At 41.1% G+C, this 18,873-nt stretch overlaps 1 protein-coding gene across 3 annotated transcripts in view; it reads right to left on the minus strand.

Moving 5' to 3' along the window:
* Dennd5b (DENN domain containing 5B) overlaps positions 1 to 17,549 on the minus strand; it is a 152,393-nt gene extending 134,844 nt beyond the window's left edge. For 2 of the 3 annotated variants that reach the window (XM_031383976.1, XM_031383982.1), the window contains exons 1-2: positions 17,360 to 17,549; positions 16,175 to 16,315 (exon numbers count right to left, since the gene is read on the minus strand). In XM_031383976.1, the coding sequence (XP_031239836.1) occupies positions 16,175 to 16,293 (119 nt within the window). In that variant the 5' untranslated portion in view covers positions 16,294 to 16,315; positions 17,360 to 17,549. Of the gene's footprint in view, positions 1 to 16,174; positions 16,316 to 17,359 lie in introns of those variants that run through there. The other variant, XM_031383984.1, reaches the window with a different exon arrangement.
* Positions 17,550 to 18,873: the final 1,324 nt, after the last annotated feature.

Genomic DNA, 18,873 nt, shown 5'->3' on the forward strand with positions numbered 1-18,873 from the left:
CCAGCACTTGGGAGGCAGAGGCAGGTGGATTTCTGAGTTCGAGGCCAGCCTGGTCTACAGAATGAGTAGCAGGAAAAAAAAGAGAGAGATGCACAGGAAGTAGAAGGGAGGGACATTCAGTTTGAAGGGTTTTTGAGAGAGTGTGAAGGACAGCCTGCTTTCTTTTTGGGATGTCGCTGAGAAGTAAGGTCAGGTGGGTGCTTTCTCTGTCTCTGTGAGCTAGCAGGCTTTCACCCCAGCTCCTGAGTACTTATTGGTAAAATTGAATGTTTGAGATTTTGTTAAAAACAATAGTGGACACTGCACAGTGTAGTGTACAGACATACCTGTAGTCAAAACATCCATACTCATAAAATTTTAATTAACTAGTAAATTTAAAAAAATTTTTTTTGTATTTTTGAGACTAGATCTCACTATGTAGTCTTGGCTGTCCTGTAACTTACTATGTAGACTAGGTTGGTGTCTCGAGCAAGGGCCAAGTGGCACTTCCCGCTGGGAAGGATAGCGACAGAGCTCCTTCACTCAGGTGTTCGTACACTGGATTCCACCACGAGAAATACCTCAGGAGTAGTAAGAGAGGACTCAACACACTGTTTAGGTTTTGAATGCTTTATGTCAGTTTCCAATACAACTACACACAGCATACAATATGTTATCAGAACTAAAGTAATAAAGGCTATGACAATATAATAGCTAAACACTTCGCTTTACCGCATATTGAATATATACAGCTTTACTCTACTGCCTATTAGGGGGTATACGACCTGACAGTGTCTCTGGAACCAGGCTCAGCTATCTCTGAGGCAGGGCATAGTGTTCTCGGATGAACCGAAAGTAGTTGATGTCCAGCAGGTCCAGCTATCTCTCGGCCAGAGGGCTATACTTGACCATGAAGGAAATGTTTGACTGTAGATAATGTTTGACCATGAAGATTACTTGCCCTCAAAGTCTCAGGTGGTCTCAGATGGTCTCTGGTCATTGTGGCAGAGTCTGGAGGCTCAGGAGGTAGGTTCACAGTCAGCAGTCATGGCTACCAAGAGCAAGGGATGCTAGCTTGTCTCCTAGCTGCCTTTTTAAACTATTTTTGATGTCACACTGAAGCAGGGTTTAGATAACCACTCATGTCTGGTTATCTTCTCAAGTTGTTTACTTTTCTATGGAAAAATTTCTGCACAAATGTATACTTCTAATATCTCTCATTTTGGCAAAACATCTTTCATATATTATTCTAGGTAACTAATACATCAAAACAACTTACTGCAAATAACTTATTTCAAAACAACTTCCAAACATTTCCTATTACAATGTGGAGCAAGTCTTGCTACAGGCCTGCTCCTTACAGTTGGCCTTGAATTCACAGAGATTTGCCTGCCCCTCCCTTTTAAGTCTTGGGATTAATGTTATGTGCCTTTATGCCCAACCAACTATTTTTTTTTAATGGATCTACAGAGGTGGCTCAGCAATGAAGAGTCCTTGATGACCTTAGAAAGGACCAGAGTGTGGTCTCTAGCACTCACATCAAGTGTCTTATAATCACTCCAGGTTCGGGAGATCTAACTCCCTCTTTTGGCCTCCAAGGTTGCACACACATACACATTTTAAAAGAAAAGAGAAAAAAGAAAAAAGAATTTCCCTTTTAAAACAACAACAACAGGCCGGGCGGTGGTGGCACATGCCTTTAATCCCAGTACTTGGGAGGCAGAGGCAAGCAGATCTCTGAGTTCCAGGCTAGCCTGGTCTACAAAGTGAGTTCCAGGACAGCTAGGGCTATACAGAGAAACCCTGTCTCAAAACAACAACAACAACAACAACAACATCAACAAAAATATATCTCCATGATTATTCCTTTTAACTTCTGCCTCAAACAGTAATTAAAAGCAGCCAGAAGGAGCTCCCTGCTTCCTATACATGGATGAAATGTGTTTAGCTAGTTTCTCACTCCAGCCATTATGCCTTGCCTTCTGAAGCCACCGACTATGAACTCTATCCCTTTGGAAAATAAACCCTTTCTTTCCTAAGGAGAAAAAGCCCCAGCAGACAGAAAGATGCTGGGAGAAAAGCCAGGCTAGTTGTACTATCCTGGATAGGTGTTACTTACTTCTAGTTTACTCACTGTAATTTTGTTAAGGAAAAAAAATAATATTAGACTCTATCAGTCTTCAGACAAGTGAAAATTATAATCTGGTAGGTAGCTATTTAAAGTAGTAGAATTTAAGGCAATGTAAAAGACTTAATTTTGAAGACCCATGTTATTAATTAAGGGTGGGAAAGAACAGCATCTGGTTGGTAAGGTCAGGAGCATGTATCAACTATTTCAGATACATATTTCTTCAAGGTTCACCTTCCTGTAATTAGCTTCCCTATCTTTCAATTATAAGCAAACTTGTGTTTTAGTTTTTTGGGACAGGGTTTCTCAGTGTAGCCCTGGCTGTGGCTGTCCTGGAACTTATTCTGGACAACATAATAGCCTCAAACTCAGAGATTCACCTACCTCTACCTCTGAAGTGCTAGAGTTAAAGATAAAAGGTGTGTCACCACACCTGGCTTTTTGAGGCTGACCCCTAATTTGCTCTCTAGTACTGAGATTATAGACCTAGATCAAAACTGCAAGCAAACTTTAACTTGTTAACTTTGCAAATTCATTTAAAAAAAAAAAAATCAAAGAGCCAGGTGGTGGTGACGCATGCCTTTAATCCCAGCACTTGGGAGGCAGAGGCAGGCGGATTTCTGAGGTTCGAGGACAGCCTGGTCTACAGAGTGAGTTCCTGGACAGCCAGGGCTACACAGAGAAACCCTGTCTCAAAAAAAAAAAAAAAATCAAAGAAGGGCTGGAGAGATAGCTCAGAGGTTAAGAGCACTGGCTCCTTTTCCAGATGTCCCGAGTTCAATTCCCAGCAACCACATGATGTGGTTCACAACCACCTATAATCAGATCTGGTGCCCTCTTCTGGCCTGCTGTATACATAATAAATAAATAATAAACAAATCTTTTTTAAAAAATCAAAGAAATTTCTTTTTGAACAAAGTATCTTACATAAAAATAGAATTTCTCCTTTAAAAAGAATGAAGCAGACTTGGAATTTATTAAATGTATTAAAGTAAACTTTAGAATTAAGAGAAAATGTTCAGAAAAATATACCTGAGAGCACTCTCTTGAGAGAGTCCCCAGAAGTATAATTTCAGTTAAAATTAGTATGCTCAGCCTTGAAACTGGGGCCACTAAATTTTTTTTAAAATGAAATTATACTTTTTTTTTTTTGGTAGGATCTCACTGTATATCCCAGTTTTGACTAGAACTTGATATGTAGACCATCCAGCCTTATGTCATAGGTCACTTTGATTCTGCCTCCAGAGTGCTGGGGTTACAGGCCACCACACCCATCATGAAATCCTATTTATTTAATTTGTTGTCCTTTTGAGATTGAGTCGGATATAGCCCAAAATGACCTCAAATTTGATTTATACCTGAGAATGATCTTGAACTTCCAATCTCCCTGCCTCTACCTACTGAATACTGGGATTACAAGCATTTGCAAAGTGTAGAGAATGCCTTGTGTATTTTATGGATGCATCTGTCAATTAAAAAGCTGATGTCCTGTGGCTTAGACAGGAAATAGAGGTGGGACATCTGGGAGGAGAAAGGATTCTGGGATAGAGCCAGATATAGGGGATGAGCCTAGAAAGATATAAGGAGACAGACACTTGGTACCTGAGCACAGTTAACTAGCCATGTGGGAGAATGTAGGTTAAAGTATATGGGATATATTAAGTTACGATTCTAGTCAGAATAAAATTCAATCTGTAGAGCCTAGCTATATAACCAAGGTATTTATAAATATATTTTGACTCTGAGTCTTATTTCTGAGAGCCTGGCACTGGAAGAATGGGGCCTAATCTTAACACCTAAGAACTGAAAAAAAAATTAAACATTTTTGTTGTTGTTGTTTTGGTTTTTCGAGACAGGGTTTCTTTTCTTTTTCTTTTTCTTTTCTTTTTTTTTTTGGTTTTTCCGAGACAGGGTTTCTCTGTATAACTCTGGTTGGCCTGGAACTCACTCTGTAGACCAGGCTGGCCTCGAACTCAGAAATCCATCTGCCTCTGCCTCCCAAGTGCTGGGTGGGATCAAAGGCATGTGCTACCACTGCCCGGCCAAATTAAACATTTTTTAACCCACATTTGCCTGATCTTCTTAGCTTTAAAAATAAAATCATTAAATGTCTGGATTTTGCTCAGCAATTCTTTGCTTGTTTAGCAGAAGGTTCTGGGGCCAGCCTGGTCTACAGAGTGAGTTCCAGGACAGCCAGGGCTACTCAAAGAAACCCTGTCTTGAAAAAACCAAAAAAAAAAAAAAAAAAAAAAAAAAAAAAAAAAAAAAAAAAAAAATGCTTTAAACCAAGTGTCATGGTGCCTTCTTATAATCCCAACACTTGAAAAAAATCAGGAGGGTCAAGATTCAAGACCACCCTGGGATATGCAACTAGTCTGAGGATAATCTGGTCTTCATGAGACTGTTTCAAGAATCAAACAAAAAATTAAAAATAAAAATAAAACAAGCAGCTGGCCATAGTGGTGGTGCATACCTTTAATCCCAGCACTCAGGAGGGAGAGGCAGGTGGATCTCTATGAGTTTAAAGCTAACCTGGTCTTCTTAAGGAGTTCCAGAGCAGCCAGAATTAAATGGTAAAAAACAGTCTCAAAAAATAAATAAAGTAAAGGTTAGGGAGATGACTCAATGGTTAAGAGCATTTGTTGCTCCCAGCACCTATGATATGGTTCTGTGAGATTCCCGGAGGGACCCCCACACTCAAATCCTGGGAGCGACGACCCCACATACCACCAAGACATGGACTTGATGCAATCTGCAAGAGGCTTTTTATTCCAGCTAGCTGGGGCGAGACTCATATCCCTCGCAGGGGTAGAGGAGTCTGGCCCCGAGCAAGGTCTTAGGCAGCTTTTTATTCCTGTGCAGTTGCTGTGGCAAAAGGGAAGACTGGGGTAAGGGGAAGGTACAGGGTGGTTTCTGGTTGGTGCTGGCTCCTGCTAGGGTCCAGGGGCGGGCTAGCCACCTGGCATTGTTTGGGGCCAGGTTGTTTCTGGGTTCTTGGGCCAGGTTGTCTTGGTTCTCTTGTTTCTGGGTTCTGGGAGCTGCTGGTCTCCCATTGTTTTTAGATTCTGGGAGCCGGTCTCCCATTGAGTTTAACTAATGGCTAAATTCCCACAGTACAGTTTGAAAACTTAATCTTACAGTTCACAACAGTCTGCATCTCCAGTCCCAGGGAACCTGAGACCCTCTTCTAAACTATGAGGACAATGGATATATATGCATACTTACATGCATGCAGGCAAAATGCTCATATAAATATAAATAAGTTTTTATTTAAAAACAACAACAACAAAATAAGCAAAGGTGTGCCGGGTATTATTGTATTTACCCATAATCCCAGCACTCAAGAGGCAGAGAAAGGTGGATCTCCGTGAGTTCAAGATCAGTCTGATCTACAGAGCTAGTTCCAGGACAGCCAGGACTACACAAAGAAAACCTGTGTCAAAAGCAACAAAAACACAAACCTAAAATTACAATTTAATATACAACAAAACATGAGGAGGCTAACAGTCTAGGGATATGGCTCACAGATAGCTTTCTTAGAACACATGAAGCCCTGGATTGCATCCCAGATACAGGGGGAAATAATCAGTAGAGAAAATAATAGCACTCAAACATATATTATTTTTCTTAAATTCTAACTTATTAAGAGCATAAGGGCCGGGCAGTGGTGGCACACGCCTTTAATCCCACTATTTGGGAGGCAAAGGCAGGCAGATTTCTGAATTCGAGGCCAGCCTGGTCTACAGAGTGAGTTCCAGGAGTTCTCTGTGCTACAAACAACAAAAAACCAGAGCATAGGGCTAGAGAGATGGCTCCATGCTTAAGAGCACCTGTTGATCTTGTAAAGAAACCAGACTTAGTTCCCAGTGCCCATGTGATAGTTTATAACCATCTGTAACTCCAGTTCCAGAGGATCCAACACCATCTTCTGATCTTCCTGGCACCAGGCAATCAGTTCATCATATACATACATACATGCAAGCGGACATTCATACTCACAAAATAAAATAAATAAATCTAATTTTAAAAAGCATATAATTCATGCTTAGAACTATTTACTTTTTTTATTTTACAATTCTTTTTTAAAATTTATCTTATGTACACTGTAGCTGTCTTCACACACACCAGAAGAGGGCATCAGATCCTATTACAGATGGTTGTGAGCCACCATGTGGTTGCTGGGAATTGAACTCAGGACCTCTGAAAGAGCAGTCAGTGCCATTTGTCCAGCCCCTATTTTACAAATTTGTACATTAAGTTTTATGAAGTTTTAAAGATTTTCTATCTTAGTATGTGTGTGTGTGTGTGTGTGTGTGTGTGTGTGTGTGTGTGTATAAAAGCATCCTAGGAGATCAGAGAGTGTTGAATCCTCTGGACCTAGAGTTATAGGTGGTTGTGAACTACCCAATGTGGATACTGGAAACTACTCTGAAAGAGCAGTAAGCATTCTTAACCACTGAGCCATCTCTCCAGCTCCACATTTATTACTTAGTGTGTACCTATGTATTTGGATGAACATGTGAAACAATGTACATACAGAAATCAGAGGACAATCATGGGATATGGGCTCAAACTCTTAGCAGCAACTGCATCTATCTGCTGAGCCATCATGCTGGCCCGCTAGAGCTATTTATAAAGTGAATCCATTTTGCAGCTATAATTATTACCAGTAGAAATAATCACTATTATCTTAGGGATACACACTATATAATTTATAGCTAGAAATTTAAAAATATGCACAACCACCTTATCAATATAGTCGGGTCAAAGTGACTTTGGACACTCCTCTAAAGCAACATATGGCTTGATTGAATTAAAGGACCAAATCAATATTAAAAATTTTGTTTAAAAATATGAAAATGTGAATTTAAGACATTAAAATACTGTCTTGTAATGTCTTACAACCTAATCGTTGGCTACAAGCTGGCAGCAGCTACACACAGAGTAGCAATTAAAGTGACAGCACTTGTCTTGAGGCCAAATTAGGGGAAATTATTTACTCTCCTTGCTATGGGTGGGAGTGTTTACGAATCCCATAATATAGATTAATGAGATTATGGTTACATACATACTACTCTTTATATTCATCTTTAAATGTACAATTTGGTAATTATTTTCCAAGAAGAACTACTCCAAAGCAACTGAAATAAGAAACACTTCAATCTTTTATCTTGTGTGTCTGTTTTGAGAACCATCCTCATAGTCCAAACCCTGACCAAATATTGAACACTTTCTTGCTTTTTGTAATAGAAATTTCCAAACAAACACAAAATAGACTAATGAGCTCTCCAGTGTCTGTTGTGATATATTTACATATCTTAACTTTTGTCTACCCTTCATTTTGGCTTATTTGAACTCAATGATCAAAGACTAATGTTATAGTTTAGTGATAGATCTTTTGCTGTGGTGGTTTAAATGAGAATGGCTCCCATTGGATAATTTATTTGAATGTATGGTTATCAGGGTGTGGCAGTATTTGGAAGAAATTAGGAGATGTGGCCTGGGGGTAGACTTTAAGTCTTCAAAAACCCAAGCCAAGCTCAGGCGCGTGCTCTCTCCCTCCCTCTCCCTCTCTCCTTCTCTCCCCCCCTTTCTGTCTGTCTGTCTCTCTCTGTCTCTCTCTCTGTCTCTGTCTCTCTCTCTCTCTCTGTTTCTGTCTCTCTCTGTCTCTCTCTCTTTCCCTCTCTCTGTACCACCCCCCTCTTTTTTCTGCTGCCTACAGATCTGGATGTAGAACTCTCAGCTACTCTCTAGCACCATGTCTGCTTGTAATGCTACCTTGCCTCTTCTGTGATCATGGTATATCTCTTCACTGCAATAGAACACTGAACAAGAGACCTGCCTAATAAATCAAGGACCCATCCCAGGGTCCCTGGGATGGGTCCTTGATTTCAACACTATATGAAATATAAAATAAAATCAAGGGCCTTGTTTGGTTCATTGGCCTTTTAAATTTTTAATTTTGGAGATTGGAGGATGGCTCAGTGGTTAAAAGGTCTAGCTGCTCTTCTAGAGGACCTGAGTTTGTTTCAACTAAACTGAGGTGTCAGCGTTTGTGCTGGTGTTGCTCATTTTAAGTTGTTTGGGGCTGGAGTTACAGCTCAGCCCGTTGAGTGCTTTCCTAGCAAACACAAAGCCTTGGGTTTATTTCCAGCATTTTGTAAACCAGGTGTGCTAGTGCATGCCTATAGTCAGCACTGAGGAGAATGGAGTCAGGATTATAAATTCAAGGCCTTCCTTGGTTTAGTAAGTTTGAGGACAGCAGGACACAGATAAGATCCTGTCTCAAAAACAACAAAACAAACAAAACAAACCAAAAAGAAAACAAAAACCCACCACCAACAAAAAACACAAGTTTTATTTACCATTAATCTAATTTTGGATCAAAAAAGAACACTAAGAGCCATGCTGCCAAGTAAGTTTGTTCCAAACAAGACAAGTTTACCAGGGAAGCATGAATGAGCCCTTCACAGACTTGTCCCTCTGTGCAAAGATCCAGGAGTCTCTAGGTCCAATGAACACCTGCATTTTATCCCTTATCTGAAATACAACACGTGAAGCAGGAAATATAAAATTTGGTACTGTCAATGTTCAATTTTACCTAATCTCTGTTACTCTGAAAAACAGGTTAAAAAAAAATCCTCCACAATCCGTTTCCTGGTACACAGCTTACTTCAAAGACCCACCCTTCCTGTAGGACTTTAGTATCTTTCAGGTACTCCTCTTTGTTTGCCTAGGACAAGAACAGACACAAGGCTTCACAACTCTTTGCTTGATAAACGATAAATGATTAGCTGAGTTGCTTGTTCCACTGATCACCAGGAGCAAAGTGCTTGTTAGCCAAGCTTTGGTCAACCCCTTTTCCTTCCCAGGCCCCTGAACCTTGGCCCACACTCCGTCTGAGTCAACAAGTGTCCCCTAGAGGGCAGTTGGCCTCAGGGTCATTCTCAGATCAGCACACACCCTTTCCATATTTTTTTGTTGAAATAGTGCCCCTCTTCTATTGCTGGGGCTCCCTGACCCTCTAAATGTTACTTTTAGATACAAGTCTCTCTTTACTAAGTCTTGATTTTTAAGTTTAAAGACCCAGAAGTACAAGACAATCTCTCAGCTCTTATTTTAATCTCTATCTAGTGCATACGTTGTTAATACTTTTCAGCTCTGCGGGTGGATTTCTAGTGAGACCAATGGCTTGCCAAGAAAAAAAAAAACTCTGACAAATGATGTTAAAGGCAGGTAGTCAAGATGATGGGAAAGACTGTTTGCATTGTCTTATATACCATTGCATTTAATTCTTCTAACTTCTATAAAAGGTAAGTACTGTCTTTCAGCTGTTTTATAGGTGGGGAAACTGAAGCCTGTAAGAGTTCAAAACACTCTCAGACAGCCCATGAGTTGTAAAATTGGATGCAAATCTGGATCAATTTGTGGTTGTAATTGGTTCGGTGCTGGAAAACATCTTTACTCCCTCTGCATAGATCCTGACAGTGAAGACTGACTGAGCCTCTCTTCTTGGCATCAGTGTTTGAGGGAAGGGGTTTTTGTGACAGTAGCTAAACTAAAAAATTAATCATCCTGTCTCACACCTATTCCATAGCAAGACCCTTCATTTTGTACTGAGGGACTTTGGGTGTTTACTTGATGATGGTATGGCTATGGACAAGAAGCACATGAAAAAGCTACTACTGTTCTGCTAGGATCTAGGTTGGTGACAACAGGGAGGATACATGTCCACCTTCTGAACACAGCCCATCTCATGGAACTGTTGCAGCTGCAGAGGCTGAGGTCACTCTGCCACTGGTCTGTGGTGAAAATAAACAAAGGCCTGCCTGGAGTCAAGAGAGTGTAAATTACAGAAATGAATAAACACCCCCCTCTCCTGGCTATTGTGAGCATTGCAATGGCCTTATTAACGATCCAAGCCACAGACGAGGAATTTTAGAGTCCCAGCATCTTAGGGTCACGGTGGTGGTGCTGGCCTGCAATACCAATACCAGGAGGCTGAGACAAGAGGGTCAGAAGTTCAAGATCGCTCTTGGCTACATAGCAAGTTGGAGGCCCAGTAGGAAAATGTATGTACCACCAAACACTGCCTCCTTAGCTGTTGCCACCACCTCCTCTTTTTCCTCCTCCTCCTTCTTTAACAGAATCTTGTTATATGACTCTCTGGGATACCCTGGTATTCATGATCTTCTTGCCTCAGCTTCCTGCTGAGATTACAAGTGTTACTACCTTCATAATAAATTTACTCCAGATACCCATAATAAATAAAAAATACGAAGAATTTTTGAAGTATTTCAAAAATGAACTTATGGGTTCTTGGATGGCTGAGAATTTTTGGGAATTCTTATTTGTCATTCTGAATCATAACAACTGACAGCTTATCCAAGAGGCTGAGGCAGAAAGACTGATGAACACTCAAAGATAGTGTAAGCTACACAGTAAAATCCTCTCTCAACAAAGATAACAATAAAGAACTGATATCTTCCAGCAATTTGAGAATACCACCCTAACTTAATGCTATCTGTGGCCTATGGAAGATTAAAGTTTCACAATCTCAGAAAAGTACCACCTACAAATAGTTGTAGGTCCTAATTATGACATAATCTGAAGTTTAAAGAGGGGGAGAAAGCCAGTGTTCTTCCATTTATGGAGAGAGTTCTACCATTAAAACATTCTTCAAAGCCAGGTGGTGGTGGCGCACGCCTTTAATCCCAGCACTTGGGAGGCAGAGGCAGGTGGATTTCTGAGTTCGAGGCCAGGCTGGTCTACGGAGTGAGTTCCAGGACAGCCAAGGCTACACAGAGAAACCCTGTCTTGAAAAAACAAACAAAAAAACAAAAAAAAGAAAGTGGCCTGGTGAGATGGCTCACTGGGGTAGTGTTTCCTTTGTAAAACCGAAGTTTAATTCCAGGTTGTACACACACAAAATAAATAAAGGTAACTTTTTAAAAATGCCCTTGAAGCTCAATACTATATATGTCAAATATATGCAAGGGAGGGAGAAAAGGAAGGAAGGAGGATGCAAAACAATTCTAAGGTCAGATTTCTAGATTTGGTATTCCAGATTTCAAAGGGATAAATCATCTGCTCCAACAGATTAAAGCCACCAGAGCTGCATTGGCTAGAATAAATCTATAGTCTCTTGAAAGAATGAAGTTAGTCAATTAACCCCAAGACTACATTTGAAAGCATTTGAAAAAGTTATATTAGAGGCAACAAAAATCAGATTGTATTCTGAATTTCTAAAAGTCCAAAGGTTACATAGTAATTTGCATAGAACTAAATACATTAAGTAGTAGGTTGTCTTCTCTTCCTCCTCTTCCTTCTTCTTCCTCTTTCTTTTGACTTGGGTCATACTTCATGTTCTAGGCTGGCATAAAACCCAAAGTGATCATCCTTTACAGTCTGCTGTCTGTCTGTCTGTCTATCTATCTATCTATCTATCTATCTATCTATCTATCTATCTATCTATCTATCCATCCTGTCTTACTATGTAGCCTTAGCTAGTGAGAGTTCCATACATAGACCAGGCCGGCCTCAAATTCATAAGAGATTAGCCTGCCTTTACCTCTGGAGTGCTATGATCAAAAATATGCACCATCCCAACCAGCTGTTATTTATTTATTTATTTGTGGTTTTTCGAGACAAGGTTTCTCTGTGTAGCCTTAGCTGTCCTGGAACTCACTCTGTAGACCAGGCTGGCCTTGAACTCAGAAATCTGCCTGCCTCTGCCTCCTAGGTGTTGGGATTAAAGGCTTGCACCACCACTGCCCGGCTGTTATTTATTTTAAAGGTTTTTAAATTATGTGTTTACCTGTGTGTGAGTAAGGGCACATGAGTACAGGTATCCTTATAGGCCAGAACATGTCAAATCCTCAAGTGGGAGTTACAGGTGGTTGTGAGCTGTGTAATGTGGCTTTCCTTGTTTACATGTCACTTGGCAAGCAGATATTAGCAATGGCTTCCTGGTGATCAACTGAGGCTTCTCTCTTCTTTCTTTTCTTAAAAAAACAAAACAAAACAAAACAAGTCTTACTAGTTTCTCTGACTGGCCTGGAACTTGCAATGATCCTCTGCTTCTGCCACCACCCCCACCTAACATTTTTTTGTTAGAGAACATGTAGCCAAGATCTAGATGTATTGCTTTGTGGACCTTTTGTATTCTGTATATGGAATGTGTCCTTTTGTGTGTGTGGTGGTGCTGTGGACCTTTTATATTCTGTATACATAATGTGTCCTTTGGGGGTAAGGGGGTAGTACTGTAGACTGAACTCAGGATCTTAAGCATGAGAGGTAAATGTTTTGCCAATGAGCTATAGCCTTGTTTCTTTTTTATTTAAACAAATTAAATTTTATTTTGTTTCTTTTTATTATACATGATAAATGTGTATGTGTGTGCTGGAGGTGCACATGTAGAGATCAGAGGAACAACTTTGAGGAGTTGGGTTTCTCCTTTCACCAGAGGTTCTGGAGAAAGAACTCAGGCTATTAGGTTTGTGCAGCAAGCTCTTTTGCCTGTTGAACCATCTCACTGGCTCTTTTACTGTTCTGTTTTGAGCTGAGTCACACCAGGTTGCACTGACTGGCCTTGAACTTACTCTGTAGCCCAGGCTAACCTTGCGCTTGTCTTCTTCTGCTTCAGAAGCTGGATAGGCAAAATAAAGGCAATACCAGGGTTGGTTTACATGTTGCTTTTACTTGTAAATTTGTTTCTTGTTTTTACAACTTCTATTTATTCACTTAATTTCCAGGGCTGGGCTTGAAATCAGGACCTGGAGCTTGCTAAATTGTTGCACCACCACTGAGCCACAAACCTAACCTTTCTCATTTTTTTAGTTAAAATAAAGGAAAATGAAGTATTAACTTACTTAGAGAAACAGCATTACATAAAGTCTTCAAACAATACTGTTGACACTAGCAAAAACTCAAGCCCATCATTTGCTAGGTTCCAAGGTTCATCATGCAGATTTGATAGTGGCAAAGGCTAGAAGTAGAGAATCCAGAACTGCCTAGGTAGGATATTTCTTAATTCCTTTTGGAGACTATCCTATACCTGTTCATTTTTTTCAGTGTTAGGGACATATCCCCAGGCCTTATGCAGGGTAGGCTCATGACTATTCACACATACATACATACATATATACATACATGTATGAGTACTTGGGTGGTGGAGTAAGACTATCTCTACATGTATATACATTAAAAAAAAATTTTTTTTTTTGAGACAGGGTTTCTCTGTATAGCTCTAGCTGTCCTGGAACTCACTCTGTAGACCAGGCTGGCCTTGAATTCAGAAATCTGCCTACCTCTGCCTCCCAAGTGCTAAGATTAAAGGCATGCACCACCACCACCACCCGGCTACATTAAAATTTTTATTTTGCAAATTTGCATTACAAATTTTATTTGTATTAATCACTTTTCTGTCACGGATAAAGCACCATGACCAAAACAACTTATAGAAGAGTTTATTTCTGGTTCCCAATGATTAGAATCCATGACAACAGAGTGAAGATGGTGGTGGCAGGAGCAGGAAGCTGAGGGCTCACATCTGGGACTGCAAGCACCAAGCAGAGAAAGCCAAATGGGAATGAAGCTCACATTCAGTGGCACACTTCCTCCAGCACAGCCACACTTCCTCAATCTATTCAAAAAGCACTGCCAACTAAAAACCAACTCTTCAAACCTCTGAGCCTAGGGGGAGCATTCAGACTGCTACAGCTATGCTGGGGATTGGGTATAGCTAGGCAAGTGTTATACCATTGACTTGGATTCCCCAGCCCTATTCATCCTTTTAAATAAAATATGTTCTCATTTCATCATCTTTCTTTCTTTCTTTCTTTCTTTCTTTCTTTCTTTCTTTCTTTCTTTCTTTCTTGTTCTTGTTCTTCTTCTTCTTTCTCCTTCTCCTTTTCTCCTTCTCCTTTTCTCCTCCTTCTCCTTCTCCTTCTCTCCCGCCTTTTCTCCTTTTCTCCTTTTCTCCTTTCCTTCTCCTTCTCCTCCTCCTCGTCCTCCTCCTCCTCCTCCTCATTCTCCTCCTCCTCCTTCTCCTTCTTCCTCTTCTTCCTTTCTCTCTGCCTTTCTCTCTTTCTGTCTTTCTCTCTCCCAAGATTTATTTTATGTATGAGTGCTTTATCTGCATGTATACCTGCATGCCAGAAGAGGACATCGGACTGCATTATAGATGACTGTGAGCCACCATGTGATTGCTGATAATTGAACTCAGGACCTCTGGAAAAGTAGTCAGTGCTTTTAACCCCTGAGCTATCTCTCCACCACTCCTCTTTTTAAAAACATTTTTAAAATTTTTTATTTATATGCATTGGTGTTTTGCCTGCATGTATGTCTGCGTAAGGGTGTCAGATCTTGAAGTTACAGACAGTTGTGAGCTGCCATGTAGGTGCTAGGAATTGAACCTGGTCCTCTCAGAAGAAGCAGTCTTAACCGCTGAGCCATCTCTTCAGACTCCTTCTGTTTCTCTTATATTTCATGCACAGATGCAAAACCCTTCCTTCCTTCCTTCCTTCTTTCTATTTCTTTCTCTCTCTCTTTCATCTTTTAAAGATTTATTTGTTTTATGTAAGTGCACTGTCTTTTTTGTTGTTTTTTTTTGTTGTTGTTGTTTTGTTTTTCAAGACAGGGTTTCTCTGGTAGCCCTGGCTGTCCTGGAACTCACTCACTCTGTAGACCAGGCTGGCCTTGAACTCAGAAATCTGCCTGCCTCTGCTGTCCAAGTGGTGGGATTAAAGACATGTGCCACCACTGCCTAGCTAACACTGTCACTGTCTTAAGACACACCAGAAGAGGGCATCAGATTCCATTGCAGATGGTTGTGAGCCATGTTCCTGGGAATTGAAGTCAGGACCTCTGGAAGGCCAGTCAGTGCTCTTTTTTTTTTTTTTTTGGTTTTTCGAGACAGGGTTTCTCTGTGTAGCCCTGGCTGTCCTAGAACTCACTCACTCACTCACTCACTCTGTAGACCAGGCTGGCCTCAAACTCAGAAATCTGCCTGCCTCTGCCTCTCAAGTGCTGGGATCTAAGGCGTGCACCACCACCGCCTGGCCAGTCAGTGCTCTTAACTGCTGAGCCCTGCAAAACCATCCTAAATGTCTGGAGGACGAAAAAGTCACACAAGATGTTGAATGAAACAGGACTTTATAAAAACCCAGTGAAGCTGGGCGGTGGTGGCTCATGCCTATAATCCCAGCACTTGGGAGGCAGAGGCAGGTGGATTTCTGAGTTCGAGGCCAGCCTGGTCTACAGAGTGAGTTCCAGGACAGCCAGGGCTATACAGAGAAACCCTGTCTCGGAAAAACTAAAAAAAAAAAAAAAAGAACAATAAAGCAATGAAGATAAAGCAACAAAACCCCTAAAGCAGTGGTTCTCAAACTGTGGGCCATGAGCCCTTTGACAGACCCCTACCTCCAAAAATATTTATATTGTGATTCATAGCAGTTGCAAAATTATACTTATGAAATAGCAATGAAAATAATTTTATGGTCAGGGGTCACCACAACACAAGGATCTGTATGCAGGATCACAGCCTTAGGAAAGCTGAGAACCACTACAGAGAGGAACAACCCCCCCCAAACCTTTTAAGTTCCCAGATATGTCATCTCATCACATTCCCTATAATCCATTCAAAACCCACACTTTTCAAGTGACAAGTTTCAAGATAAATAAGCTATTGACTAGGAAGATGGCTCAGAGGTGAAAGGCACTTGCTACCAAGCCTGACAACCTGAGTTTGCGATTAAGTAATTTGCCTGCTGTTAGTTCGCAGTAAGCTAATGACAGGACAAGCCTGAAGTTTCAGTGACTATAGAGACATGAATGGTTGCTTGAGTCCAGGAAATCAGGGACAGGTTGGATAACTAGTGAGGTCCTACCTCAAGCAGTAACAATTCTTGGTAAAGCTAAGATGATGCTTGTTCCAGAGCAATGCACTTAAATACCATGTCATATCCTGTTATTCTATTTAAACTCAGTATTGAGAAAGAGAAAACTTCAGCACATAGTCCAAGACAAGAATTCATAGGTTCATTGTGCATAGAATAAGGAGCTCACCCTGGCTGGAGAGGAGCTTTCCGTGGGCCAAGTAATGGGAGATGGAATGAAGCAGATTCAGTGAGGCCAGCAGATTCAGGGCTTCCACTGAGATGCTTAGAGTCTTGGATAAGAGTCATGGTAGGTGTGCAATCAGGGGAGCTAAATAAAAATAGAAGTTCAGTAACTGTCAGCATCTAATGGCCTCTAATAATGAAGTCTACAGAGCATAGACTGTTGTGAAGGTGAAAGGAAAGCTTTCTTGGCAACAAGCTCTAGCTACTATGTCACAGTAATGTCTGTGGGAAAATGGACAGGAACCTCAGCCATGTTCACCAGAAGCAGAGGTCAGAGGCTATAATCTGTCATGGTTAATAGTGAAGATGCCTGCCAGGCAGTGGTGGCACATGCCTTTAATCTCAGCACTTGGGAGGCAGAGGCAGGCAGATTTCTGAGTTCGAGGCCAGCCTGGTCTACAGAGTAAGTACCAGGACAGCCAGGGCTATACAGAGAAACCCTGTCTCAAAAAAAAAAAAAAAAAAAAAAAAAAAAGTGCAGATGCCCATACCTGGAATTACCTGAAAATGTATGCACTGTCCTTTATATCCAATTTCTACTTTGATCTGTGTAGGAACTCACTCCTCAAAAGCACTCTTACCATTAAGCTGTCTCTCTAGCCCCTCCCTCCGTTCCTCCCTCCCTCTCTCTCTCCTTTCTTTCTCTTCTTTCTGTCTCCTCTCTCTCCTTTCTTTCTTTCTTTCTCTCTCTCCTCTCCTTTCTTTCTTTCTCTGTCTCCTCTGTCTCTCTGTCTCTGTTTCTCTCTCTCTCTCTTCTCTCTCTCTCTCTCTCTCTCTCTCTCTCTCTCTCTCTCTCTCTCTCTCTCTCTCTGTTTAAGACAGGGTTTCTTTGTGTATCCCTGGCTGTCCTGGAACTAGCTCTGTAAACCATCTGGCCTTTAACTGAGATCTGCCTGCCTCTGCTTCCCTAGTGCTGGGATTAGTGGTATGTACTTTCACTTCCTGGCTTTCCCTCCTTTCTGAAAAGAGTTTATTTGCAGTGAATGGTGATACACAGATTTAATCCCAGCACTCAAAAGGTAGGTGAATCAATGTGAGTTCTAGAACAGCCTGATCTACAAAGCCAGTTTCAGGACAGCCAGGGCTATTAAGAGAAACCCTGCCTTGAAAAACAAAATATTTTACTTACCTTTATGGGTATGAGTGTTTTGCCTGCATATTTGTCTGTACCACCTGTGTGCATTGCTTAAAGAGGCCAGAAGAGGGCAGCAGATACCCTGGAATTGGAATTATAGATGGTAGCAGACATGTGGGTTCGGGATTGAACCAAGTTTTCTGGAAGAGCAGCCTGGGCTCTTAACCATTGAGACATCTCTTCAGCCAAGTGCATTCTGGGAATGTATGGTGGTTGCCATGGCCGCAGATGTGCAGGTCTCTGTCGCTTATTTGTGATGTCACTGGGTTCTGAGCAGATCCTGATACCAACAGAGACCATACTGGGGAGGGAGCAGGAGTCCACTTTTTTTTTTTTAAAAAAAGATTAATTTATTATTTATTTATTATAAGTACACTGTAGCTGTCTTCAGACGCACCAGAAGAGGGCATCAGATCTCATTACGGGTGGTTGCAAGCCACCATGTGGTTGCTGGGATTTGAACTCATGACCTTCAGAAGAGCAATCGGTGCTCTTACCCACTGAGCCATCTCACCAGTCCCCAGGAGTCCACTTTTAAAATGATGTATTATCAAAAACATTTATGACTGTTAACAGGTATCTGCTGGGACCCAGCTAAGGGTAGATACTGTGGGAGGAACAAAATGTATAAGATTTAAAGCTTCCCTTCAAGAGTTTTGCATGAGGGCTGGAGAGATGGCTCAGCAGTTTGGAGCACTGACTGCTCTTCCAGAGGTCCTGAGTTCAATTCCCAGCAACCACATGGTGGCTGACAACCATCTGTAATGGGGAATCTGGTGACCTCTTCTGGTGTGTCTGAAAAGAGCATCAGTACAAACCTACATACATTAAATAAATATTTTTTAAAAAGTTTTTCATGAATCTCCATACTTCCATAAGTATGCATATGAGCTGTAAGAAAAGTCTATGTTACAAAAGAAAAGCTGCTGAAAAGCAGAGCACAGTGGCCCAACTGTCGGAGTCCTGAAGGCCTCCATAAACTTTTACTTACTTGGCTTCAGTGGGCTGTATCCTGGTCTATAAATGAGATGAGGTCCCTACTCTGCAGGGCTTTGGTGAGGAGAGCATGGAACATTCCGTACCCTCTACTAATAATAATTATTAAAATTACACATAAATATTATGTCTCTCCATGAGTCAGTGAGCTAGAATATATCCTGCTATATCAAGAAATTCTATGCTATATCAAGATTTGCAGGGCATCTTTGTGTGTGTGTGTTTTATTGTTACCCCTGTACCCTTGGCTGTCCTGGAATTTGCAACAGTTCTACTAGGATCACAGACCTGCACTACCAAGCCTGGCTTGGGGAGGTCCTTACACAGAAACATTATTATAAATGATACTTGGTTTAAAGGCAGCAGGAGAAAAGGACTCAATATCACCTAAGACTTGCGTATTTGCAATTTAAAAACAAATTTGAGGGACTGGAGAGATGACTCAGTTGTTAAGAGCAATGGCTATTTGTTATTGAATATAGTTTACTGATATTAGAGATAAAGTCACTTCT

Source organism: Mastomys coucha, unplaced genomic scaffold (genome assembly GCF_008632895.1).
Source record: "Mastomys coucha isolate ucsf_1 unplaced genomic scaffold, UCSF_Mcou_1 pScaffold20, whole genome shotgun sequence".
In the NCBI taxonomy this organism is placed as follows: domain Eukaryota; kingdom Metazoa; phylum Chordata; class Mammalia; order Rodentia; family Muridae; genus Mastomys; species Mastomys coucha.